General features: G+C 39.5%; 1 protein-coding gene across 2 annotated transcripts in view; it reads left to right on the top strand.

Moving 5' to 3' along the window:
* The first annotated feature begins 1,049 nt into the window (after positions 1–1,049).
* HSPA12A (heat shock protein family A (Hsp70) member 12A) overlaps positions 1,050–27,804 on the top strand; it is a 49,334-nt gene continuing 22,579 nt past the window's right edge. The window contains exons 1-6 of one of the 2 annotated variants that reach the window (XM_034440218.3): positions 1,050–1,452; positions 10,943–11,028; positions 11,747–11,874; positions 19,690–19,876; positions 22,410–22,514; positions 26,278–26,394. In XM_034440218.3, coding sequence (XP_034296109.1) covers positions 1,425–1,452; positions 10,943–11,028; positions 11,747–11,874; positions 19,690–19,876; positions 22,410–22,514; positions 26,278–26,394 — 651 coding nt within the window. In that variant the 5' untranslated portion in view covers positions 1,050–1,424. The remainder of the gene's footprint in view (positions 1,453–10,942; positions 11,029–11,746; positions 11,875–19,689; positions 19,877–22,409; positions 22,515–26,277; positions 26,395–27,804) is intronic. The other variant, XM_034440219.3, reaches the window with a different exon arrangement.

Genomic DNA, 27,804 nt, shown 5'->3' with positions numbered 1-27,804 from the left:
CAGCCCCTAGGAAGGAGGCATTGGCCAATCACTTCTCAAACACCTTGCCAAGAAAACTGCAGGCACTTTTCCAGGAAGTTGCCAGGAGTAGAAAACTGACTTGAAGGCACAAATACTTACTTTTTCTCAGGACTTTTTCCTGTGACACACTGAGCCACACTTTTTTTCCTCTTTCTGATACCTTCTTGTTTCTCTCTGAATCAGCAAGCTATGGAGAAGACAGGGGTTCCTCGACATTTTTGGAGCTGGGATGGTATTTATTCAATACATTTCTTTAAAGGACATTGTGAAATATGCTATATCCATATCTATTTTTAATATTTTTTAAACAATAAATTTGGATTTTCTACTATATTATTAATATACTCAAAGTAAAAGGAGGGAAAATATTGATGTGCCATTGTGCAATCATGATGTGTTCACCAGGAGGGATATTAGCTTTTAAAGCATTCAGAGCAAAATTAGAAATTTGCTCTTATGGTTTGCTCTGCTGGATGCCCAAATATTTGCAATGCAATTAATAAGTATCAGGTTTTACTATTTGGTTTTAATTTGCCCAACACTGTAGTTCCTTGGAGCTGGTAAATATACAGCCATTCGCACATTGGTGCGTTAAGAGTAACCAAAGCCTATGTGGCTGTGCCTTCCCCCCCCAATACCCCAAGGTCACTCTATCTCATAAAAATTGTCACCGTGCCTCTCTTGGGACTAAGTCTTCTGCAGTGGCTCAAATCCATTTGCAACATCTTGGGTGATCTTCAGAAAGGGCCCTAGGAGGTGGTTTATTTATGGCTTGAGTGTTTTTCTGTGTTCTCTTAAGGTAAGAGATCCAACGCCAGTATGTAAATTCGGACTGTTATTTTATGCAGCTATGAATTAAAGCACCATCTCGAAAGGAAATGTCAAATAAGGCGACGTGGTCTGCTGATCCTAACGTCCATACTATTCCTTGCAAGGCTCCTTGCCAAAACCCTCCTTTGTCAAAGGCGTCTTCGATTCCCTCCCAGGCTGAGTGAAAGGGGGTGGGAGGCAGGCCAGTCGCTGGCTTCAAAAGGGGAGGGGCGCTGCAGAACTTTCAGCATCCAGAGCCTTGCAGCAGGGGGGTGGGGGGAGAGAGAGAGAAGCTCGCTAGCAGCGGGGTCAAACGCTAACCTTTCCCTTCGGCTGTCTTGCACGCCAGGCGTGGGTGGAGAAGAGACGGAAAAGCGGATCGGGGCGGCAGGGGGTGGGCAAGGGGGCTTGTCTGGGCTCCTCATCAGCAGATCTGGAAAGGAAGCGATTGCAGCAGAACCGGCTCCTGCCCAATGGCTCAGACTGCTGAGTGAGAGGCGCGCTCGTGGGTTTGCTCCCCTCCCTCCTTCCCTGCTGATCTCGCCTCGCGTAATTGAAGTAGAGAGCGGAGGGCGCAGTAGACGCCTTCAGACATGGCGGGGACCGAAGGCATCGCAGCAGGTAATGGGTTTGAAGGGTCCTGCGGCGGACAGGGACGGTGGGGGGACGACGTTGCATGGGTTGGAGGGAGGCTTTGCCAGCAGGAAAAACCGCCCCGCGAAGCAATGCAGAAGATTCCTTGGAGAGGGATAGGCAAGGGATCCGGGCTTGTGGGGTGGAGCTGGGGCAGGAGCCTCTCGGCTGGCGGGTTACGCCTTGCAGGCTGTCACGAGCCTCGGAAGGAAAGCCCTCCACTCTAATGCTACAAACCCTCATCGCGCATACTAGCGGCGGGTAATCTTGCAAGGTGACTATCGAATAGAAAGGAAAGCCCGCGTGGAAAACCATACTTGGCGTCAGTATCATTTCTGCAAAAACGCCAGTTATAAAGAGATGCCCCCTACCTGGGCTGAAAAAGATACTAACGGTCTTAACTCGCGCGGTTGGCAGCGCAGAGCGCTCACGTGCACCGGCTTCTGTCCACGCACGGGCTGAGCGCACGCAAAACGTTTGGGTCCGATTTCTACATTTTGGGGCGGTTTGCGCAATACGCTTGAAGCAGAACCCAACGGGCCGAATTTACAGAAGGCGCCAAGCCGCAAAAAAACAAAACAAAAAACAAACAAACCCAAAAACCCTGCACTTAATAATGCTCAAGGCTTTATCATTTGCCAATGCGGTCGCTAGATGTGGGACCTGAAATATATTGTGCGGGCACCGGAGCGAAATGAGACGACCTGAGCAGCCCCCGCGTGTGCAATACAGTTAATAAGCGTGGGTGTGGGTGTGTGGAGAGAGACTGCTGGTTTGGGACAAAGGAAGGCCGTGAGGTTTGGTCCTTTTTCCTGAGGTAAACTTTGCCCCCGAGCGGAGAAATATTTCTGCTAGAAGCATCTTGGGGAGCTAATAAGGAAGAGAAAGGAGGTTCCACTTATCGGCAGACCTGATTAAGATTTCCAGGGTTTGGCTCTACGCGTGGTGGGGCCGCCCCCTCTTTAATTGCGGGGTGCGCAGAATTTGTAATAGAACCAATCTAGGGGATGTCCAGGCGTGGGACCCCCCCCCTTTTTAAAGCGCCTGGCGTTGCGTCCCCATTCCTCGTTGTTGGCGAGCTTCGGGCCAGGAGTTGATGCCGAAGCAATCGTCTCTTTCGACTGAGGCTGGTGCCCAGCCGTCACGCGGTCCCCGAAGGCCTGGAAGGCGATTGCAGCAGCAGATCGGGAGGTGAAATGGCTGGCGATAGGATCCAGGTGGAAAAACAATGCGGAGGAATTCGAGCTGCCGCCCCCTCCTCCCTCCCTCCGCGCGGTGGCGCGTCTCTCCAGCGAGGCTGAGCCGCGGGTGTTCCCGGCCTCTGCATCTGCTCTGCGGCTGGGCGGGGTGCGGATCGCCGGTGGCCACGGCTGCCAATGCAGCTCTTCCCGGAACCGGTGACAGCAGAGGCCGGCCGAGGAGGCGTGTCCCCCCTCTCCCTCCCAGCAAGGGCATTTAAACTATAAGGAGAGTAGCAGAGGTAACCACGAATAGGAGGTGAGAGAGGAGACCGAGAAGTAAAAGTCCCCTTTTAAAATCACAATGGAGATGCTTGTCACTATTTTTTTTTTAAACAATAGTAGCAAACAGAAAACTCCAATTCTTTAAATTTCGGAGAGGGGGTTATGAGAGTGGAATCCAAACTATTGCCAGTACTTTCTGACCCTCTTCCCTGATTTCATAGTTGTGATTGGTCAAAATAAGGTGCCGCATAGGACACCTTGGCAGTATTTTCTGAGCTCTGCAGTTTTTAAAGGGAGTAGTTGCAGCTTGGGTTCCTGCTGCTTTCAACTTTTATTTTAGTGGCCCTTAATAAAGTAGTTACAGGACAGGTGCAAATTAGGGTAGTTCATCTCTCCTCTCTCCATCAGATAGGAATAGTTTGAAGAAAAAAGAACATTCAGGAAATAGGACAAACTTGACCCTACTCAACAGTTACTTGTGTATGCAGAATGGGAGGGGGTTGGATTTCCTGGATCACTTTCTGTAGTACTTGCTCTGGGAAGTGCAAGTCAGCCATGGGTGTGGCTGTCCCCATGTTGCTTGTCACATTGGCTATTAAAATATGCCAGTTCTTCAGAACTGTGAAAAGACTAACAGCTTAGCTGTGCAATTTCCTTCACGTTGGGAATGACATGCAAAATTGAATCCTACTGTCAGTGTAGGCGACATCTACATGGGGTTGATAATAGAAGGACATAACATATAATTTAAGAACTTCTTTTCTTGAGGTCTGCAACTGAATGGTGCATTACATATAGGGTATCTGAATCAGAGACAAGAAAGAAGGGAAAAAATATCAGAGGAAAAGTGAAGAAAATACTTTAAATTGTTGCATTTTACACACTAGCACTGTGAGCGTATATTGTACAATAGCCTCTCCATTTTTAAAAAAAAATGAACAATGGCTTCCCCCCCTAAATAAGGACTTTAAAATCTCCTTTTGGTGGTAAATATTTAAAGTATGATAGAGATAGAATTTGAAAAAAATGAAAAAATTGAAAAGCAAATTCCTTTAGTTGTCATATAATGAACGTTGTATATTTTACATAAGTAGGCAACTGGCATAAATCGATGTTAAAATAAATCCCAAGTATTTAGATACATAAGTTGAATTCCTAATTTGCTCTATGAAGAGATTGTGACATCTGTGTCAGTGTGAACAATGCAGATTTTTAATATGTAAAATACCATATTGGATTCCACAAACATTATGTAGTATTACTACAATGACATCTGTGGCAGTAAAATTTGTTACAAAGGCAAACTTGCTTGAGATGAGAGCAGCAAGATGTTGCAGCAAAAATCGGCCATTAATTATGATGATGGGTCCAGGCCCTCAGCACTGCAGCCTTTTCAGCAGAAGCCTTTATAGACAGCGGAACTGATCCCTGAAACATCCAGCCTCCATGAGTTGGACCACCCCTTCTGCCTTCCTAGCCAACAGGGATTTACAGTCTCACATCTGAAGGGTGTGGCATTGGGGAAGGTTACTACCATCAGCTCCCACTGCGTTAGGTTGAATAGTGACCTATGCATGGTGGGGCAGCTGTAAGGGATGATGATGATCATGATAAGCTATTAGGGAGAATCTGTTATAGTGTTATTAAAAAGTGGTGTGATAATTCTAGGGACACATAAGACTTGTAGGTGGTCTTTGAGCAGCTGGGAAGCATCTATTCCAGCTGCAGCTGGCCTCATGGGTAGCAGTGTTCAGTGATAAAATTATTTTTTTTATGCCAAACAAACAAAACTGGTGGTTTTGATAATTTTTTTAATTTTAAGGCAGGGCTCATTTGTAAGATCCTCAAAATCTTAACCCTTGCTATATAATGGTTGTATGAAATAGGACCAAGCAGAGATTATGACATATGAGAGGAATTACACCAGCTGTGCTTAATTAAAGATAGTCAAGTTCCTAGTGACTACTCAGTTTTACTACAAAGTATTAGAAACTTCCTGGGAGTGAGAAAGGCCTGGTTTCCATTAGAACTAAGAAAGGGTTGCACCTTTGCTCTAGTTCAGGAGTGTCAAACTCGTGGCTGGATGCGTCACGTGCTGGCCCCGCCCCCGTCTGGTTTAAGTGAAGGGAAGTCCCAATATGTCACGTGATGCCGCCATGACGATGCGAGTTTGACACCCTTGCTCTAATTCATGCTTTTACTTCAGTTGAAGTAAACGCTGATAGCCAGAATCCCAGATGGTTTTTTTTTTGCTACTGTGCTTATCAAGTCTAAAGATACGGTGAAATTATTCTTGGAATGCTGAAGGGAATCCCTTTCTCCTAGGAATAATAGGGATTTTGATTAGGTGTAGCAAATATAAGATTTAGCCCGACTTACATTTTATGGCTTTGATTAGCTACGTTATTTATACAATTTATTAATTACAACTTATAATTGTAGAAATACAATTAATTTATGTGATTAATAACCTTCATGCAGAACACTCATAGTAGCTCTGTGTAAATATGCTTGGGTTTGTACCTGAAGCAGAGCTCCACTTCAAAAATGCTGAAATTTTGAACAGCTTACATATCCTATACTGTAAGTAAATGGACTTACATGCAATGAACATGTAAGAGAAAATAAAATGGAATTCTAGAAACATAGTTGCCTGTTTTGAGCCTGCCCAATCACAATGAGATCAGTCAAAGTCCTTTGCAAGTTCTTCAGTCTCATGATTAAAAATAAATCATTAAAAAAATCTCCTCTTCCCCTAACCAGGGCTGTCAAATTCGTGGCCCACAGGCCAGATGCATCACACGGTGGCCACGCCCAGTTTAGCGAAAGGGGAAAAGTTGTGATATGACATGTGACACCACCGTGACAATGCAAGTTTGACACCCCTGCTCTAACCTTTTCTTTTATACATAATTTAGGATGAGGTGGAATTTGAAATCATTTTAAATAAACAAGGCTGACTGTGGTCTGCATCCTTTGATTCTATAGGATAGGCTACTCCCAAATCTTCAGATCCAATTAACTTCAAGCTGCTTTGGGAAGAGTTTTTGTTTTGACTCAGGCATAACTTAAATTGCCAAGGCTGCCTGTTGTTTGCCCACCTGTCTGTTCTGGAAACAATATACAGTTGATCCCAGCTAAAACTGCTGACATGCAAGTCTTTGATCACGAGAATATTAAAGAAACCTGATGCTTAATCTTGGCTAGTTCTTTATTAACATGTGAAATTAAAATATTTGTCAAAATCTCATAAAGTTGCTTCAGACTTAACCCAGAACAGGGACAGAAGAGGTGGGGGCTCCACTGGCGCCCATGGGGTGGGGCAAAGGGGACAGAAGCGACATAGAACTGGTATATAACATCATAGCACTGCATGCCCCTCCCATTTTGCAACATATGTAGAGCCCAAAAGGGCAGAGCTTGCAGCTGGATGCCCTTTGGGCTCCATAATCATATACATTTGATGAGCAAATGATTAACAGGTTTGAAGAAGTAGATGTGCTGTATGTTGAGAAGATTCCTTATGTTCAAAGGGTGAGGCAGCAATGCAGTTTTCCCTTATGAGGTTTATGTTGTCTCACCTGATGGTTCTAGTAGGCAAAAGAGGTGCCTGCAGATTTGTGATATGCAGCTTAGTCATAAACATTAGTTTTATGAACAGGAATCTTTTAGCAATGTAAGATATAACTATGTGGCATCATTGACTTTAAGAAGAAGGAAGGCTATATTCTTCGTGAAGCAACTTAGAAGATGCTTTGCAGGGGGATCACATAGAAGTATAGCAACCTTTTAGAAGGTCTGGATGTGCCCAGTGATCAGCAACTTCCCCAAATCCGTGCTGTTCATTCTACCCCTGTTCCTACTGTTGCCAAAATTGACATAATTTCTGTGATGGAAGTTCTTGACCTTGAGTCTCTGTGGAACCCTGGTCATGATCTAAGTCAGGAGTCTCCAACCTTGGCAACTTTAAGCCTGGCAGACTTCAACTCCCAGAATTCCCCAGCCAGCTTTCTGGGAGTTGAAGTCCGCCAGGCTTAAAATTGCCAAAGTTGGAGACCTCTGACCTAAGTAACTTTATTTTTTTTTATACTTACATTTTTTTAGTACTTGACTTACTAAAAATTAGGTGATGGTGTTAACTCTGTTTCATTAAGAAACAAAACACTTGCAATTTCTTCCAAGATGTGTCTTCTCTGAAGAAAGTCTTGTAGTGGTCAGTGGTGGCTACTCACAGGAAAATATGCATTAGGGTGTGTCTTTAAATTTTTCATGTTGGTTTTTCCCCCCTGACAACTCAGATGTAGCTTGTTATGTGGACATCCTTAAATCTGAGTTTGTGATCGTGTGTCTTTAGCTTGGATAAAATAATATTGTGTTTGGTGCTCATAGTGTTAAGTTTCTCAAATACCAGATGCATTTTCCTATATTAAGAAACAGTTGCAGACAAATATCTTTCATCATTGTCCATGATGCAGTAGTTTCAAGAATAGATGTATTGCTGTAATATTTGGAGGAAAGGTAAGATGAAAAGCTAAGAACATTTTAAAGCCGCAACAGCCTATAAAATCTCAAAATGAAAGTGCATTATCATTGTCCATATAACAGTGGGGGAAAAAACCTATGGGTTGTATCAGCCAATTTAAGTTATCTTTAAGAAACAAGAAGATTGTAAAGAGGATAGATAATTGACCTGGAAGCTAACAGACATTAATTGGACTTTACTGTTGTTATTATGGGGGCAGAGCATTCAATCAGGATATTCTAGTCACAACATTTAAATTATCTTTTTCAGTTCACTGGGTATAATCTCATAGGTGTCTTGGAAGTGGTATTCATATATTGTGCTAAATCATGGCTTTAGCCATGGCTTGTTGAGTAAATCTTAATTGGCATATTCAGTTTCATACATTGTAGCTAATTACAAGCAAGCATATCATTTACTACAATGTATGAACTTTGCAAGAGGGAACCTGTTATCTCTACTATGTGCATAGGAGCTAGATTTTTTAAAACTATATTCAAGTAATAATATGTAAGGCGTATATATGGAGTATCTATAAAACTTACTTTTGGGGAGACATGTACAAGAACAAGCTACAAATGTTTTGTTTCTTAGTGAAACAGTGCAACACAACCACCTAAGCTTCAGTCAATCAACATCTAAAGAATTATCAGTTATCATGAAAACAATACTTGCTAGCATTTATTTATTTTATATCCTGGCATTATTATTGTTTTTTATATACGATTCATGATAGAATATTAATTCTTCTGTTCAGTTGTGTCCAATTTTAAGAAACTGGCTGGATATACTCTACAGTATTTTTGGCAAGGTTTTTCAGAAGTGGTTTGCCATTGCCTCCTTCCTAGGGCTGAAAGGAAGTGACTAGTCCAAGGTCACTCAGATAGATTTGTGCCTAAGGCAGGGCTAGAATTCATGGTCCCCTAGTTTTCTAGCCTGATGCCTTAACCACCACACCAAACAGGCCAGTGGTGAAATCTGAACCGGTTTACTACCGGTTCACTGGCTGCACATGCACAGTGCACACCATGCACCAAATGCAAGATGCATGCGTGCAGTGCACGCCAAAAGAAGCATATGGTAAGTAGAACAGCACGCGAGGGGGGGGGTAATCAGCTGTGGCATGCAATCTTTTTTTTACTTTTAAAAGCATTGCTTTTAAAAGTAAAAAAAAAAAAAGCCTCTGACGATTGCGTTGCTCAGCTGGGATCATCAGAGGCTTTTTTTAAACCTTTTAAAAGCATTTTTTCTACAACCTGAAGAGGTTGTAGAAAAAATGCTTTTAAAAGTAAAAAAAAAAAGCCTCTGATGATCACGCGGCTCAGCTGGGCGGGGGGGGGGGCAGGGATTTTTGCTACCGGTTCTCCGAACCACCCGCCACCATCGCTACCAGATCAGGTGATCCAGTCCGAACCGGGAGCATTTCACCCCTGAAACAGACTATGTGCTTGTGTATGCATGTGTGCATGGGTGTGCCTATACAGTGTATCTCAATCTACAGTGGGACCATATTGTATATCTTGAAGAGATTTAAACTTTCACCTGTGGTTGAATAATTTCCGTAATCTTTATCCATGCAGGAAATAAAATCCACTCTTGGTATCAATAACGAGAACCAATACATTATTGCTACATGAACCAGAATTATTCCAGTTTGTTCAGTGTTTTTCTTTGTGTATAGACCATTTTTGGCAGTGTGGTGGCTCAGTGGTTAAGATGCTAGGCTTGTTGGCTGGAAAGTCGGCAGCCCAGGTTTGAAACCTGAGTGACATGCGACAGGATTAACTCCTGTCCTCACGTCAATTCCTGCCGACCTAGCAGTTTGAAAGCATGCAAATGCGAGTAGTTAAATAAGTACCACTTCGGTGAGTAGGTAACAGCGCTTTGTGACATCATTCTGGCCACATGACCGTGGAAATGTCTTTGGACAGCACTGGCTCAATGACCTTGAAATAGAGGTGAGCACTGCCTCCTATAATTGGCAATGACTAACGGAATAAAATCCACAGGGACTACTTTACCTTTTTTTAAATAGAGCATTTTGGTTTTGAACTGTCATTATAAAAACTCTTACTACAAAAGGTTTCACTGAAGTCAGTGAAAGTTGAGAAAGTTTTGTTCACTTCAGTTGAAAGAATCTGGAGAAACATGCATATATAACTCACACTGAAGTACTAAGTCATTAAAGAGCAACAAGAGAAGCACTGTAAAGCTTTTTAAATGAAAAATGTTGTAAAATAAATAGAAGCCAAGAGCTGTTATGCAAAGGAAAAATGTGTTTTTGTCTTCGTGGCATTTCAAAAAACTTTTAAGTGAACCAACTTAATTTGGTTTCATATTTTGCTATACAGATGGCCGATACCTAGAAACCAAACCAGATGCATAATCGCTGTTATGCAAGCTTATTTCTTGAATGCAACTACTTTACATGGCATTTCACTAAATAGCCGCTCACCCCACTTGTTGTGATTATAGGATGTGTGATTCATTGTGGTAACCATGGAAACTCAGAGGAAACTTGCTATATTTGCTAGAATGAACTAACATAGAATACATTCTATTCCAACAAGCTCAAATCAGTTTCTTCTTTTTCAAGTGAAAATAATGCAAATGCGTAAAACTTTATTTGGAGACTTAGTTTGAAGGGGATACAATCAAATATTGGAATTAAATCACATTTCCAAGCTGAAATCAGAAAATTGAATTGTTGAATGTTATTAGGTGCCTGTGAAACAGTGGAAAATTGAATTAATTTTCTGTTGGATCATCAGAGCCAATCTCTATACCCCTAGAAAATAATAGTGACACAAGAAATATATTTTGATTTCTCAGCTCATGCTCTCACTAAATAAAAGCAAATGCTTGTAAGCTTAAGAAAAAATGGGCACCATTGTTTCTAGCATAATAGCAATTATGGAACAAGATATTTCTCCTAATTCCTATCTTAGTCAAGATGCACAATTGGAAGCCTAAAGGAAGAGTTGCATCCTCTGTTGACAGTTGCCTGACATGGTCTGAATCATTGGCATATGCTTCCTGCCCTTTGAGCCAGCAGGGCAATCCATTTGTTCTTCATCTTTTTATATTCTATTTGATTTGTTTTATTCATATTTTATGTTGCCGCATTAGCCAATATTAACAACCTTTATTTCTGCAGATAATTAAATAGTCATAAGATCCCGAGCATCTTGGAATTTAACCCAAACTCCTGAAGAAAAGAAGATGGAATGGACTCCCATACCGTATCTACTCTTAGGGGCTTAGTCAAAATGAATAGTGCAGTTTATTCATGGTTAGAAGAATGGCATTTAAATTTTAAATGACCGTGGCATTAATGACTGAAATCAGTAATGCAGAAGATTGTTATGTGCATTGCTTTGGTTATTCTCTGGCTCTGAACCAACTTGACAGTGTGAATGAATGCCCTTTTGGATGCCCGTCCTTCCTCTTTGAAAGATACAGAGTTCATTCAAACGCCCCCATTTTCTTTCAGACGCAGTTTCAACATCTGCCTATGCATCTCCAGCAAGAAGTTTAGGAGATCCAGGAATCACACCATTGTCTCCTTCTCACATTGCGGTAAGATTTTTCATCTATACAGGTAGTCCTCGACTTGCAACAGTTGATTTAGTGACCGTTCAAAGTTGCAATGGCAGTGAAAAATGCGACCTATGACCATAGTTCATACTTAACGACCCATTGTGGCATCCTCGTGGTCACGTGATGAACATTCAGATGCTTGGCTGACTCATATTTATGACAGTTGCAGTGTCCTGGGGGGGGGTCATGTGATCACTGTCTGCAACCTTCTGACAAACAATGTCAATGTCAATGGGGAAGCCAGATTCACTAACAGCCACGTTACTAATGTAACAACTGCAGTGATTCGCTTAACAACGGTGGCAAGAAAGGTCATAAAATGGCAAAATTCACTTAATGTTTCACTTTACAACAGAAATTTTGGGCTCGATTGTGATAGTAAATTGAGGGCTACCTGTATTAGCTTTCTCCAACCTAATATTTTATAAATGTATTGGATTTCAGTTCTTAAAATCCCTAGTTATGACCAAATCATCATTATCACCATCATGTACATCTATGTGGTTGCTAGGAGTCAAAGATGATTTGATGGCACATCATTATTTCAAAAACATTACAATATTATTGTTTAAAAGGTCAGCTTTGTTGGCAAATAATTTCAGTCTTCAGCTCCTGAACTGTATCAAAGGAGAATCAAATAGAGCCAGTATTGTCTACAATTCGTTCTTGAACCATCCCATTTCTGTACCTTGGACAGAAGGACTCAGATGCAAATCATGCCGAGGAGCAGACATTTCTTGTTGTGGTGGCTATTGACTTTGGCACAACTTCCAGTGGTTATGCTTACAGCTTCGCCAAGGAACCCGAATGTATTCATGTAATGAGGTGAGGATCCGTATCCTGGCCTTGGTGCTTGGAACTATATGATTAGTAGATTTTTTAATTAAGGGGACTCGAGAAATTCGGTGGTGCAGTGGTTAAGAGTGCAGTACTGCAGACTACTTCTGCTCCCTGCCGGCTGCCTGCAATTTGACAGTTCAAATCTCACCAGGCTCAAGGTTGACTGAGCCTTCCATCGTTCTGAGGTGGGTAAAATGAGGACCCAAATTGTTGGGGGGAATATGCTGACTCTGTAAACTGCTTAGAGAGGGTTGTAAAGCAGGAGTGAAATCCAGCAGGTTCTGACAGGTACTGGAGAACCAGTAGCGGAAATTTTGAGTAGTTTGGAGAACCTGGTAAATACCACCTCTGGCTGGCCCCAGAGTGGGGTGGGAATGGAGATTTTCCAATATCCTTCTCCCGGGAGTGGGAAGGGAATGGAGATTTTGCAGTATACTTCCCTGGAGTGGGGTGGGAATGGAGATTTTGCAGTATCCTTCCCCTGCCATGCCCACCAAGCCACGCCATGCCCACCAAGCCACACCCACAGAACTGGTAGTAAAAAAATTGGATTTCACCACTGCTGTAAAGCACTGTGAAGCGATATATAAGTCTTATTGCTATAAGTGCTATTAACTTAATCAACATGTAATGGACAAAGTGAAATATAAAGAGTTATTCTGTGGTAAAATTGCTGGTTTGATTAGTGCTTATTTTAACTATAGATAGGGATACCTTTTGATTTTATCTGCCTAAATTAATGTGGAAATATCTAAAAGCCACACTAAATTATTATTTCTGAGTGAGTGTAACCCAATGGAGGCAGGCAGACTTCGCAATTCCTATATTTAGGAAGAAACCTATCACAGAATCTCTGATATGTGAGGATTCCATTTCAGTGTATTGGCCCTTACACATCCTGTCTTTGCATCAAAAGACACACAGCCTATTCTGATCTTCTATAGAGCAGAATTGAGTGTCATTAGTATATAGATTATACCTATCCCCCCAAACTACTGAACGACCCAAGCAATGATATTACATGTTAATCACTATTGGAAACAAAAATGTATGTTGTAACCCACGTCACAGCTCCTAAGCCCCAGATACCCTCTTTACAAGTAGGAGTAGAATCCCTGCAATACAGTGCCCTCAACTCCGGGGAGGTTGGGCATTCAAAAACTTTCAAGAAAAACTTACATTAATCCTTCTTGCGGGTCTGTCAAAAATTTTAATGGATGCTCAGTGACCAGCCTTAAGTTAAGACCTACCTATATGCAGTCTTCTGATACTGTACCCTGAGCCTGTGTCCTTCCCAAGGGTTGGGTGGTCTGATTTCTAGATCAGGGCTGGGTCACTTGATCCAGTGTGAGAAGTCCTTGATGTACAACGTTTTGGTGAGGCAGGACTTCTTTTACGGTGACAGCACGAAACTTCCTTCTGCTTATCTCCAGACATGTCTGATGATGCATTTTCAACCAGAAGCATCAGAAATATGGAAATAAGCGATTATCTCAAGAGCACCAGTATTTCATAAAATAATCTATATACAACCACTCACGCATTAATCACGAAATCTCCAGAACCGTAAAGCCTACAAACTTGAAATTTACCATGTATGTTCCTCTTGGCTTCTAGGTGTTCACTAAGAAAGGATTTTTCGAAATGACCATCAGAGCATTAGTATTTTCTATATTATTATAGCACGCTCTGATACTAATTAGATGTTCTACTCCCCCTCCCAACTTGAAAATAACTCTGGAGAAAATGGGATAGGATAGGACAGGCTTCTGTGGGGCAAGTCTCATGGAGAGAAGGGGTTAGAAAGCCTGAGGGAGAGAAGAGGATAGGATAGGAGACATTTCTGTGGGGCAAGGCTGAGGGAGAGAAGGGGGTAGGATAGGGGAGGATTCAAGCTGTAAGTGTCGATTTATCAAGCCCGATCACATAGTTTCGTAGCGAAGCACGGGGATCCAGCTAGTAGGAAATAAAAGTATTTTTAGTTATATAGAAATGTTCAAAGGTTTTTAGAAATGAGAATTTTCCTGCAAACCAGATTTCAGACTTCTATAGTTAGAAATGGAATGGCCAATACTGTACTGCAATGTATTTCCTTTTTCTAAAAAAAATTAAAAAAAAAAAGCCTTAGAACGGCTTTTCCCCTGTGATTTGCAATTTTCCATTAATCTGAAATGAAAAATATATACAAAAGTTGTGAATTGTGAATACTGAATCAAATCTGAACATTAGTTCAAAAGTGAAAACTGGATCAGTGTGAAATACTATCAAGTAGTATTTAGCCAAACTATATGTTCAAAAAGTTCATAAAAATGAACATAAGAAATCCCAACAGTGGTTCTTGCGAGTTCTTCTTTTTCAGAATTGTATCTAGAAAGCTTTTTTAAAATAAATAAATAAAAAGAATAAAAAAGTATGGCTGTTACGGTAAGTATGGCTTATGTTTATTAAACTGTGCGTAATGTGGATAGAATTGTAAAGTCAATATTTATGTAATCAGTGTACTTTGGAAGATATTTATTACAGGAAATGTCATTTCTAGCTACATTATATTTGAGGATGTTTACATTAAAATAAAAAAAATGTTAGTTCTATCTTATTCTTTTTCATTACCCCTCACCCTTCCAGAGTTTTCTTACTTGCTTTGCACTGATCCTTTTCTACTATTAGTTTTCAATAAAATGTAAACAGGACAAAATTACTTTCTTGTCACTATTGTTAACATAGCCATAGAGAAATCAATGGAGTGGATTGGGAGATGTGTAATTGAGTGTGAAGCTTCTGGTAGGTTGTGATTGCAAAATTGTTAGTCCAAACAAAATCTCAGAGCTGGAAGGGTCAGTAAGTCAGTCTCCTCTGCTATCCTGTTCTATAAAACGTAAAACATTTCTTATAGTTCCTCTCCAAAAGAAAAACAAATACAGCTTCAAGGAGTTGCCAGCCATTCTGCCACAACAGCAGTTGTGAATGCAAGTGTCACAACCTGATTGCAATTTCTGTTATTACCTGGAATACAGATAATCATAGAAAAATCTTATTCTTCCCTCTAGCTTTAAACCTGCAGGTGAAAAGGGGAGGGAAGCAGCAAAGGAAGGAAAATTAAAATGCCCTTACTTGAAGCTCATGCTTTGTCGTGCTTTTTGTTCAGTTGTTAGGCTAACATGGAAATAAAGTAGCTTCTTTATGGTATAAAATCCTCTTGCTTTTAATGTAGAGAAACTGCTCCTTCTTAACTCCTTCACAGACGCTTCTAGTTGTTTGTGACTCTGTATCAGAGATGACAAACACTGAGGTCAAGGCAGTGGTGAAATCTAATTTTTTTCCCTACCTGTTCTGTGGATGTAGCTTGGTGGGCATAGCTATGTAGTCATGTGACTGGGGGGTGTCAAAAGACAGAAACTCACTTTAACAATATCCTGCTGGAACAAGGGGGTGGACTAGATGACCTCGAGGTCCCTTCCAGCCCTGGATTGCTGTGCTCTTTCAAGGTATCCTCGGAAGCTGCATCTAGTGCAAAGTTTGTGGTCCTTCCTTCCTCCCCTTTTTCCCTCCCTCTCTTTTTCTTTCTTTCTCTTTTCCTTCCTTCCTTCCTTCCTTCCTTCCTTCCTTCCTTCCTTCCTTCCTTCCTTCCTTCCTTCCTTCCTTCCGCAGCACCCCACCCACCCCCTGTTTTTGGCCTAGCAGGCCTCAGGAAAGCCTCCTGGGAGCAAAAACAGAACCCCCCCCCAATAAGTAGTAAAGAAATTTAAAAAGTAAAAAAAAAAATTCTGATGATCGTGCGGCACAGCTGATTGTCAGAACCTTTTTTTAAAACTTTTTTAAAGCATTTTTTACTACCTATTCCCTGAACAGGTAGTAAAAAAATGCTTTAAAAAGGTTTTTTTTAAAGAGTTCAGACTATCAGCTGTGCCTTGCGATCGTCGGAACATTTTTTTACTTTTTAAAGCATTTTTTTACTATGGGTTCAGGTGAACCAATAGCATTTTCACTACCGGTTTGGGAGAACCATCCCGAACTGGTAGCATTTCACCGGTCAAGGAGTTGAAACACACAAAAATGGGTCTGTCTTTGGGATGATAAATCTGTACAGGTTAAGTTGAGGATACTTCATTCATTTTTGAAAATAACTTCTATCAGTATAGGGTTAGGATTGAATAGAGTATGTATATAAGAACTGGGGTGAGTGATTGTATTATTAAATTATTGATTCATTGTATTTTGTCATAAAAAGGGTATAATCTCCTCCAACATATTAACTTTTTATTTTAGTATAGTACTTGTACACATTTTTAACTTTCTCATAAAATAATAGAGTTGGAAGGGGCCTTGGAAGTATTCTAGTCCAACCCTCTGCTCAAGCAGGAGACTCTATAGCATTTCAGACAAATGATTGTCCAGTCTCTTTTTGAAAGCCTCTAGTGTTGGTGCATCTACAACTTCTGAAGGCAAGTTGTTCCATTGGTTGATTGTTCTCACCGTTAGGAAATTTCTCCTTAGTTCTAGGGTTGCTTCTCTTCTTGGTTAGTTTCCATCTATTGTTTCTCATCTTGCCTTTTGGTGCTTTGGAAAATAGTTTGTCTGTCTTTGTGGGAGCCCCTCAAATATTGAAACACTGCTATCATATCTCCCCTGGTCTCTTTTTTTTCTTTAGATTAGACATACCCAATTCCTGTAACCATTCTTTGTATGTTTTAGCCTCCAGCCCCCTAATCATTCTTGTTACTCTTCTCTGCATTCTTTCCAGAGTCTCAATATCTTTTTTATATTGTGATAACCAGAATTGGATGCAGTATTCCAAGTGCGATCTTACTAAGGCTGTGTAAGGTGTTTTTTCTCACTGAAGCAAAGTAGCTTAAAAACACAATTAAGTGACTCCTAGCATATACTACCATGCTACTGATATTGTCCTTGACTTCATCAAACCATCCTAAGAACAATGCAATTAAGCCGAGTCTTGACTCCTGCTTTTTAACCTTTCCCTGTTAACATCAAAGTGCTTAACAGAGAAGAGTGACAGGGAAGACTTTATTTATAGTGCTCGAAATGCATAATAAAAAGACTGGAGGCGTTGCCAAGGTTCCTTGATGCAGAGTAGAGATGTAATATGGGAGAATTGGCTTAGGGCAGAGTTGCAGAGATAGTGATAACTAGGATGGGCCAGGCAAAAAATGTGACAAGCTGGATGAGTAAATAGGGACCACTGTTTCATCAGGTCTCAATAATTTCTCTTATCGTTTATGTATGATAAGATAGTATATAAGATAGTATAATACTATACTATCTTTGATAGTATTAAAATAAAAATGTCTGCAGAAGTAAATGGACAATACTTTGTTAATAAGCAATGCGACTATTTTTCCACCACTGGAATTTCTTAAAATACAACTCTTTTAAAATAAAACGAAATTAAGACTATAGGAAACAGGCTTATAAGAAGCTGGCTATTGCTTTGTGTAGACAAACACTCTTGATTAACAAGTAGCACTAGTTGACTAGTTTCACCTAAGTCAGGGGTCTCCAACCTTGGAGTTGAAGTCCGCCAGGCTTAAAGTTGCCAAGGTTGGAGACTCCCGACCTAAGTGACTATTTTAAGTCTTATTTGGAAATGCTTTGGATTGAACCTGGGACTGTCTGCATGCAAAGCATACAGTTTTCTGCTGAGCTATATCCTCTCTGGATAGTCCTAACTATATCTTGGTGGGAAATTTTATGGTTATACAAAGCTTCTGGTTCAACCAACATATGTATATTATGCACAATTGTGATTGCGTGTTTCAAGAGTTATCTCAAGTCAATGCAGGATTTAAACATTGGAGGGCATTGGCCTTTTGTCTTGCCTAGTGCTATTAGTCCTTGTGGTGGAGCAGGATTTGTATTCTTAACAATCAGTGTGCATTAGAGGCCTGAACTAGCCAAAATCTAGGTCAGAATCTGTTCCTTTTTTTCTAGTTATAAGAAGGTAGAAAGGACTACGGAAATCCCAACCTGAATCTGTCACAAGTTGTAGATCTTTCCTTTAGTAACATTTCACACAGTATTACTCACATTTACATCCTAAAGGAAGAAAAGAAATACAGGTTTTGCTATTATTGAATAAAAGCTGAAATTCTCTGCCAGCTGAATTTTGGGCCCTGATGTGTACAGTCTGAAGCAGAGTCTCAGAGTGCATTGGCAATTCTTAAACATTGGGACCATCCAAGTTGAGGAAGGGTTTGATAGAAAAACTCATTCACATACTAAAGATAGCTCTGTGAATCTTAGCCACAGGGTGCACCCTGTGTGCCTGACAGAGCAGCACTGAGAAGGGATTCAAAAGGTTTATTGCAGTTAAAATAAGATCAAAAATGAGTCAAAATTACAGTTATTAGGATTCCCAATCAAAACAATATTTTTTTCTTTGTTTTGATTGTACAGCTGGTGCGCAGGACTTCACAAGCAGCAATCTCAATTCAGACTCTGAATGGCACAAAATGATGCATTTTAATCTTTCTTTCTTTTTTTACCACAAGTCCCAGATTACCACGTGCCTCCACTAAAGTCTAATTCAAGATATTTGGATTTTATTATCTACAGTTATCATTTGTTAATTTAATAGACTTTTACAATTTGTGTATCCCCCCCCACAAACAAGCCATTGGGATTCTCTTTGCTCTATAATGAGCTCCTAATTACATATTGAGAAGGGAATTTCATGGGCTGAGAACAAAGGATGTTTTATTGCTAGGAGACAATTGTGCAGTGCTAATGTATTGACTCAAGAGTAAGAGGTTGTGACCAGTTAGTGTGCCCTTTTGACAAATGACCTCACCAGAAAAACCTAAGAGATTTAGCTCACTTGTGTTATTGACATTGTTAATAATAAATGGGGTGCTGCAGCAAGGAGAAAAAATAAACACTGTCACCCACAAAATATACTCATATCTATGCTCTTTATTATTTGATTCTTGAATGCAGTCTCTTGTATTAAATGTAGTTTTACATGCTGGGGCAGAACCTGGCTGCTGCAGTCCAGCTCACCTCAGTAGCGAGCAACCTTCTCTGAACCAAGAACTACTCAAAATCAAAACAACTATATTTTTTTCTCTAATAGTCAAGGGCCGTAGGGGACACTTCTTTAAAATAGGGCTCTATTATATAAAGTACTTGATGTTTTTGTTTGTAGAACATCTGAGGAAACAGGATTTACAATGCTTTGGGCAATTTGATGGATTTAATTGACACATCTGCTTTCTTCTCACACAGACCCATCATAGGAATCCACAAGTAAGACCTGACGACAGTAAGGTCCTGCTTGTGGATTGTCCGTTAGTGCTTGGGGGCACTTTGTGAGAAAAGTGGCACACTTTATACCTAACTGTTGATGGATTTTCCTCCAGAACTTCTGAATTTCAGAAGTTGTTGGTTGTTGGTTGTTGTTGTTTTTTCATCTTAGAAGGTTGTATACTAGTGGTGGGATTCAAATTTTTTTACTACCGGTTCTGTGGGCGTGGCTTGGTGGGCATGGCAGGGGAAGGAAACTGCAAAATCCCCATTTCCTCCCAATCAGCTGGGACTTGGGACGCAGAGAATAGATGGGGGTGGGGCCAGTCAGAGGTGGTATTTACCGGTTCTCTGAACTACTCAAAATTTCTGCTACCGGTTCTCCAGAACTGGTCAGAACCTGCTGAATACCACCTCAGTTGTATACTGATTTTTTTAAATAATTCCATAAAGCTACTGTGTTTGCATGGATTAAATTACGCAGGTTGAATAGGAATAGGTGTAAACTTTGATGGATTTTAAATTATTTTCTCTATGTTCTAGGCGATGGGAAGGAGGAGATCCTGGTGTGGCCAATCAGAAGACACCAACAACTATTCTTTTGACCCCAGAAAGAAAGTTCCACAGTTTTGGTTATGCGGCTCGAGATTTCTATCATGACCTAGATCCTAATGAATCAAAACACTGGCTATATTTTGAAAAATTTAAGATGAAGCTCCACACAACCAGTGTAAGTAGTGAATCCATTTTATATTCTACATAAAAATGTTCAATGTTCATTTGATATAATATACTGATATAATGTTCATATAATGTTGATATAATGTTCATTTGATATATATATATAATAATTTTGTTTTAACATACTATCCAAATAAATAAATGATATTTTTCTGCAGCATTTTTACATCTTAATTTTTTTGTACCCATTTTCTTTACAACCAGAGTTTCCACACACACAGACGCAGAGAGGAAAATACTTGTAAACTCCAGTATTCTGAAAATGTTAGGACTAAGCCCAAAAAGGACGCTGTAAAGTCCAATTGAGTCCAATTCTGTACTTAATTACATCTAATAAATAGAACTTGCCAAACTAAAGCTATAACCGTCTAACCTAATAATTATACCCTGGGAAGTTCTATGCTATGGATAAACTTTTTCCTCTAAACTTCTAGTTCAGGACTCCTAATTTTGTCTCTTATTTTGGGTTTCTCTCTGGAATATGCTGCCTCCTTCCTGGGCAGGTCTGATATGACTGCCAAGATTCTCCCCCAGCTGCACAGAAAGCCTGAGAAAAGTGAGGTTTGTGTTTCTGCCAGGTTTCCCCTCTCTGCATACAGGGGAATAGACCTCAAATCCACCATTTGCAACCTTCCCTGCTGGCTTCCCATTGACTTTCTGGGGAAGCCAGCAGAGAAGATTGCAAATAATGATCACATGATTGCAAGGCACTTAGCAATTGGTCATAAAAGTGAACTAATGGGATTGACAGACCAGTGCGACAGTTTATGGTGTCTGGAAATGCTTTACAGGTCATAACGTACCCTTTCTGAAGATGTCATGATTGCAAACCGTTCTTAAGTGATTTCTTGTAAGTTGAGGACTACATGTCTGGGCTGGAATTTCCCTGTGAACAAACCATTTATGAGTAAACTCACTGATAAATGTAGGATTTAAGCCTTAAGCCTTCATATTGCAGGTCTGTCTTTTATAAACATAATCAAGTATAAAAGAGAGATCATATTGAAATGAAAATCCAGGATAAATAGGACTGTAAAAATGCCTTCTTCAAGGAGTCATTGATAGGTGAAATGAGCATACCCATGTCCCATCCATCGCACATTTTCCATTTCAGATTCAAATAGGTGTTCATCATTAGTAATATATACAGGTAGTCTTCGACTTACAACAGTACATTTAGTGGCCGTCTAAAGTTACAACAGCAATGCGACCTTCTGACGAGCAAGGCCAATGGAGAAGCCAGATTCACTTAACAACCAAGTTACTAATTTATCAACTGCAGTGATTCACTTAACAACTGAGGCAAATCGTAAAGGTAGTAAAATGGGGGTAAAACTCACTTAACAAATGTCTCACTTAACAACAGAAATGTTGAGCTCAATTGTGGTCATAAATTGAGGACTACAATACTATAGCAAACTATAGCAAAAAAAAGGTGAGCCCATCAAATAGAAAGCTAAAGGCTTCACCCCTTTTCCTAGAAGTTCTCTGGGTCTTCGTGCCCCAGCCATAGCTACTCCTGGACTTAGCATTTTTGCATAAATCCTTCTGCCGCCAATTTGTTTTCATGGGGAGCCTTACTTTGCATATCGTCCAGCATTAGTATGTGAGACAGATAAGGCATTTATTACCTGTGCTACCTTTATGGGGATAGATAAAAAAGTGGGATAAATTTCTGTAGCTGTTTCCCCTGGTTATATAGTATCAAGGCATAACTAGCCATAATAACACTTCTCACTTTCTCTCATCTGCGCAAGAGGTAGACCAATCTCACAAGAGATGTAGTCTTCTACTTATGACCATAATGGAACCTGTCCAACCTTTTTTGTGGTAGCTATAAAATGGCATTAAGCACATCAGTATCACTATGAATGTGGTTTTGCTAAAAACTGAAAGTAAATGCCCCTTTTTGATAAAATGTGATCACGTGACTGTAGGACCAGCTTTAAATGAAGCCTAATTGCTGAGCACCGGAAGTTTGGTCATGTGACCATAGGGGCCAATAATCAGAACTTTGAATCTGAGTTGTAAGTAACTCCCAGTAGGTCCATCATAAATTTGAACGGTTACTAAGCGGCCAATCATAAGTCAAGGACTACTTATAGGAAAAGCTTTATTTTAAAACGCTCCTTTTAAATTTTAAATGTTATCATGCTGCTACTCTTCACATTCCCCAAGCAATTGCCTCAATAAAACAGATGCATCAATGAGATTTAAAAAAAAATACCAAAACAACTAAAGTACAACACAGTGTCCAGTCAGACCACCATATATAATGGTTGTACTTAATCTCAGCTCTACCTGTGATTTACTGGAGCCATCTGCATCGAGGCAGCATCACGGTAAACTTGCAAATCACAATTTAGAAGGGCAAAATAATAAAAATAAAATGACACAAACTAAAATCAGTCAGAATTGTGAGTATTAATCAGAAGGCATAATGATTGAAGCTCAGTGTTGTATTTCAAGTCAAAAAGCATGGTTTAACATTTGCTACTTAAGAACATTGTTTTCTTCTTCAGAACCTGACTCTGGAAACTGACTTGTCAGCAGCAAATGGCAAGAAAGTCAAGGCCCTTGAAATATTTGCCTATGCTCTGCAGTACTTTAAGGAACAAGCATTAAAGGTAAAAACCCCTCAGATTCTATTTCCAGCTTTTTATATTCGTAGCTGTCACAAAATGCTGTCCAACCATTTTAACCTTGCCAAATTCCAGCCTGCAGCAGTTTTTTTGATATAAACAAAGTGGAGCAGCTGTAGGAAATGTAGAAATACTGATGACGTTAAAACATCTAAACTACTTAACTCCTTCCTTCCTCACTAAGAAGACATTCCCGAAGATTCCGTCCTTGCATACAATGTTGCATACATTGATAACTTTCTTCCACAGTATTCAGTGGCAACCATTTGGTGCTGCTTCAGCATACAGTAGAACCTATGGTCAGGCATGTTTCTGACTACGACCAAATCGGGTCCGACCAAAAAAATCACAATTTTTTTTTTTTGTGGCCAATTTCCCCTTCCACACCATTTTTTTTGTAAACGCCAAATTTCCAAAATTAGGTTCGGGTCATGACCAAATCAGGTTGTGACCAAAGTTATGGAACGAATTATGGTCGTGACCAGAGGTTCTACTGTATTCAGAAAATGGTCTTAATGTGACATAATTCTTGGCATCAAATAATTTTGCTTTTATATGTTAATAATTACATGTTTGATCAGAAAGCAGAGTTGAATAAGAACCACCCAAGGATCTGATTTTTGATTGTGGGGCATTCAGAAAGGGATTTCTCCATATTCTGTCATTTGGTAAACAGAGATAAGTCCCTGAGTTGATTTGTCATCGCAAAGTTAATTGGACTATCATTCTCATAGATTCGTATCATAGGTAATGTTGTGTTCCCTCAAAGTCCTATAGAGAGCCTGCTTATCTGTTCAATGTGGTTGCTTGTTGTGACCCAAGGCTATGGGCATCTCTAATCTGTGGAGAAGCCACAAAGCCCATCTCCATGTCAGGCCATTCCCATTAGGCTAGTCTTCTTTTTTCTATTCAATTCCAGCTCTGTTGGAGTTCTCTCATAATTGTTTAAGTATAAATGCTATAGACAAAGTACAAGATAATACAATTGAAATCACTTTAATTGTGCTGTTTCTGGAAGTATTCTCAGTGAAGTATTCTGAAGCTGCAGAATTTTTGGAACTCAAACTATCCATTTCATTGGAGCACATATTTTAATGCATTGGCTTCCAAATCTTTCTTCTTTTTCATAATAAATTCTTTCTTCCCTTCCTGTTCCTAGTCCTGATTCAGAATCATGGAAGCAAAATAATTCTTGGTTGCAAAATACGTAGCACTCGGTGCCAAAGAAACATAAGAAGAGTTTCTATGGGAAATGTTGTTATAGGTAAAAAATTAAATCCATCTGTCCTGCATACCATAGCCATGATCAAAGACATGAATCTCCCCAGTTGGTTTCTAAGAAATAGGAGTGGCAGATACAATCTCAGTAAGAAAGCAATTGCTTTGACTTTGAATGATGGTTTTGCTTATGTCTATTTCCAACTCTTTACTGGCTCACAATATTTATTGAGGTTTGGAGAGGTTTTTATTTCAAGTTGATTACATGTACATGAATTTTTTCCCTCATAAAAACTGAGGTGTAAATGTTCAGCAGTGCAAATAGAATAGAAATTTTATAATTTAAAAACTATACAACAAAAATATATATAAGGAGCTCTTAGCAGATTAATATCAACTGCAGCAAATTAGTTTCAAAGCTAACCTGTCTAGATAAATGTGGCATTGCCAGCCAGTGGCAGAATAGTAGTAACCATAGAGAAGGATGCCAGTAGGAATGGGACGTAAAATAAAATGTGCTCACAGTCTCTTATGCCTTAGTCCCTTCCCATTTGGATTACTGTAATGTGCTGTACATGGAGTGGCCTTGGAAAGCATTCAGAAGTTGCAAAACGTAGTGTGGTTGATGTTGGGTACTTCTCATTGACCTCTCTATATTGAGAGCAATGTCGATTGTTGTTTGGCTTCCAGGTTTGATTTAAGGGACTATTTGACCCCATTTATTTCAGCCCTAAATGGCTCTGGACTGGGTTATCTGACAAGCTGCCTTCTTCTATAGTAATTTTCTTGTCTAATCGGATTGAATATGGCCAATGCCCTCCAGGTCTCATTTATATGAGATCATTAGAAATAGGTTTCTTTCCCATCTAGCCTACAGCTTGGGACGTGACAGATCTCCCATCCCAATATTAATCATCCCAGCCTTGCTTAATATTTTTTTTAGGTTAGCTATGAGATTTATTTCTCATATTGACAATAGGAAGAACAGTTACCAAAACAATTACAATGAACAGTGGGCAGAATACACCAGCTTCATAGAAGAGCTGAGTCAATCAATCAGAATAGATCTTGAAGGGACCTTGGTGGTCTTCTAGTCTAATCCCATGCTCAAGGAGGAGGTCCTATACAATTTGAGACAAGGGGCTATCCAGACTCTTCTTAAAAACCTCCAGTGATGAAACACCTAAAGGCAAACTGTTTCACTGGTTAATTGTTTTTCTTATTAGGAAGTTTCTCCTTAATTCAGGTCCCATCTCCCTACATTAAAAAAAGAATGAGAAAATGGAGAATAATCCTTAGATTATTGTATTGGTTAGATTTGGTTAGATTATAAAGATAAAAGATTTCTCAAACAGAAGTAGAGTTATTGCTGGAATTTGTATGTTGTAATTTTAACATTCCTTCCAGTAAAATACTATTAATCAGGCTCTGAGGTCCTTTTTCCTGGAATTAATTATTTCCTGTCCAGACTACAAGAAGGAAGGTCTGGTATCAGCTAAGGCTGGTTAGATGCTGTCACTTGAGTTGAACAATATCCAGTCACCGCAGTTCCACCCCAGCCGCATTGCAATATGGCATTGGGGGGTAGCTGACTTCTTGTCTTTGAAAAAGCTATAAAGTTAGGAGCAAAGGCACACATCAAAGGAAACTGGAGAATCTTCACAGTAACATGCTGAGTCGCATCTTGAGGAAAGACCAGATTTTAAGAAGAAAAAAAAAGATTTAATAGCATTATTTCTTAGGTATTTTTTTTTAATAGCATTGCTAGAAAGACCTTCCCTTTTCAGCTGCAAGTTTTAGATCTTATCACTGTACTGTTGGTTAACCACATATTTTTTTCCTCTCAAGGAAATGACATTACACCTTTTCATTCGTTTTCTGGAAAACAAAAAAGATACACAAAGTTGTTACCCGTGATGGAATTCCTCATCATAAATACCACCAGCAACCAATTGGACGCAGATGCCTAAAGAAAACACAGAGCTATTTTCCCTTATACATTAAGAACAGACGCTTCTGTTGTTATTTAAAAAAAAAAACCCAAGCAGTAAACGCCTACACAGGGAAAAAAATTGCAGTTAACTCCCAAGTTTTAAAATGGAAAAAAAAAGTGATTTAATTAGAATGTTTCCTTTAAATAAAGCAACCCTTTTCAATAAAGAAAGGATAATAGAATGGATAGAAGTTTACAACAAGTGTCATGAAACCTGATTAATTCTAGGAAAAGACATTTGGACCAGACTTCAGCATAATGCCATATTATATTTGTTCAATTTGGGCCTTTGTTTTGGAGAAATACTTGTCCTTCCTGAATTCTATTTTCCGACTTCCTTGATAGGATGAAATTGAAACCTTGATTTAGCTATCTAGGCAGTCCTCTGTTTCAATCAGGTTGAGTGATATTGACAGACAGACAGTGCAAGAAGCAAGAAAATAATTTCCACGGGAACCACTAAAAAGTGTTACTGAGTTTTGAAACAGCTGGTTCTAATTTTATATCTCACCACTGCATTGCTTCCAATTATTTTAGGAACTGAGTGACCAAGCTGGGTCAGAGTTTGAAAATTCTGATGTGCGATGGGTCATCACAGTGCCTGCTATCTGGAAGCAGCCTGCAAAGCAGTTTATGAGGCAAGCTGCCTACAAGGTAAGGTGAATTTTGCAGGTATAAAGAGTAACAAAGATAAGTTTGACAGAGGTATTCAGGTGTAGTACATAGTACTAAAGCAGTTTTAAATTCCAAAACATTCAGATAACATTTGGAAATATCTCAGACACTTCTTCTAATTCATTGAACTGTAATGAGGAGAAGGTACAGCACAATTGTACTTACAAGTTTCTGTTAAGTTATACAGATAGCTTAGAAAACCTGCAGTTATTTCATGATTTTGTCTAGATAGGAAGGTTGACATCAGGTGAAAATTAGCAGTCTTATCAAATTTGCAACTTCAGAAATTCCCTGGTTCATATTTTTATGATATCTAATTAGTTATCAACAATTGATTGCTTAGCAACCATTTGAAGTTTTGAAAAATGGGACTTACAACCTCGTTGCAAAGTTGTGACATCCAGGTCACCAACTCCTCCCCCCCTATTGTCATGTGACTGCATGGCATGGTGCTTGGCAACCAGCCTGCATTTATCACTATTTGCAGAACCTTACAATCCTATGATCACGATTTATCAATGGTTTTGCCAGAAATTGGTGTTTATTTCCAGTTTCCGGTAAAATCCAGCCAACAGCAAGCAATAGGGTTGCTTTATGACTGTTGGATTTACTCAATGACCATCACAAAAAAGGTTGTAAAATCAGATCTAGTCATGTGGTGGCCCACTCCACAACCAACATGACTTGCGATTGAAATTGTAGGTTTAATATAGTCATAAATCAAGGACTACCTATAAATAATAAAGAATAAAGACAGAATTGCAAAGTTCCTTTGTTTTTCTCAGCAGCACATGTGTCTCTTGGAAAAATACTAATTTTCTTCCTAATATTTTATAAATTTAGAAACTTCTGGCATTGGATCCAAGTTTGTTTTGCTTATATGATTGATGAAGATAGCCTTATTACATGGTTGTCCATTACTTTTAGTTTCATTTCCTTTTTAGACATTTAGATGCATCTGTAGAATATCATCTATTTAATTTTCATAGCTAGCTTGATGTATATAATCCCACTGTCAGTGACTTGGCATTGTACGTTTCCTAAAGGTGTTTTGGGGATTTTGATTAATCCCTAATGTATTCCAATAATTTTGAATAATTTCACCCATCACTGATGTTGAGCAACATTTTTTTCAACAATCTATCTTACAGGATTACTAATGAGGACATATCCAAATTACTTTTAAGGTTTTCAGGAAGGACACAATTGTAGGTAAAGCTCAAACATTAGAGTCTGATGTTAATCTGTCTTGTCTTTGGCCTTATGTTGGTATGCATTTGTAACCATAAAAAATAAATGAATAAAGTATTCATGTTCTATTAACAATTCCTGTGTGTGTTGCAGTGCGATGTTGTTGAAAAATGTATGCATCCATTATGTATATTTGGG

The sequence above is a fragment of the Pantherophis guttatus genome, chromosome 6, assembly GCF_059756535.1.
Source record: "Pantherophis guttatus breed Tessera chromosome 6, ASM5975653v1, whole genome shotgun sequence".
Lineage (NCBI taxonomy): Eukaryota > Metazoa > Chordata > Lepidosauria > Squamata > Colubridae > Pantherophis > Pantherophis guttatus.
This window is presented reverse-complemented; position numbering and strand designations above follow the sequence as displayed.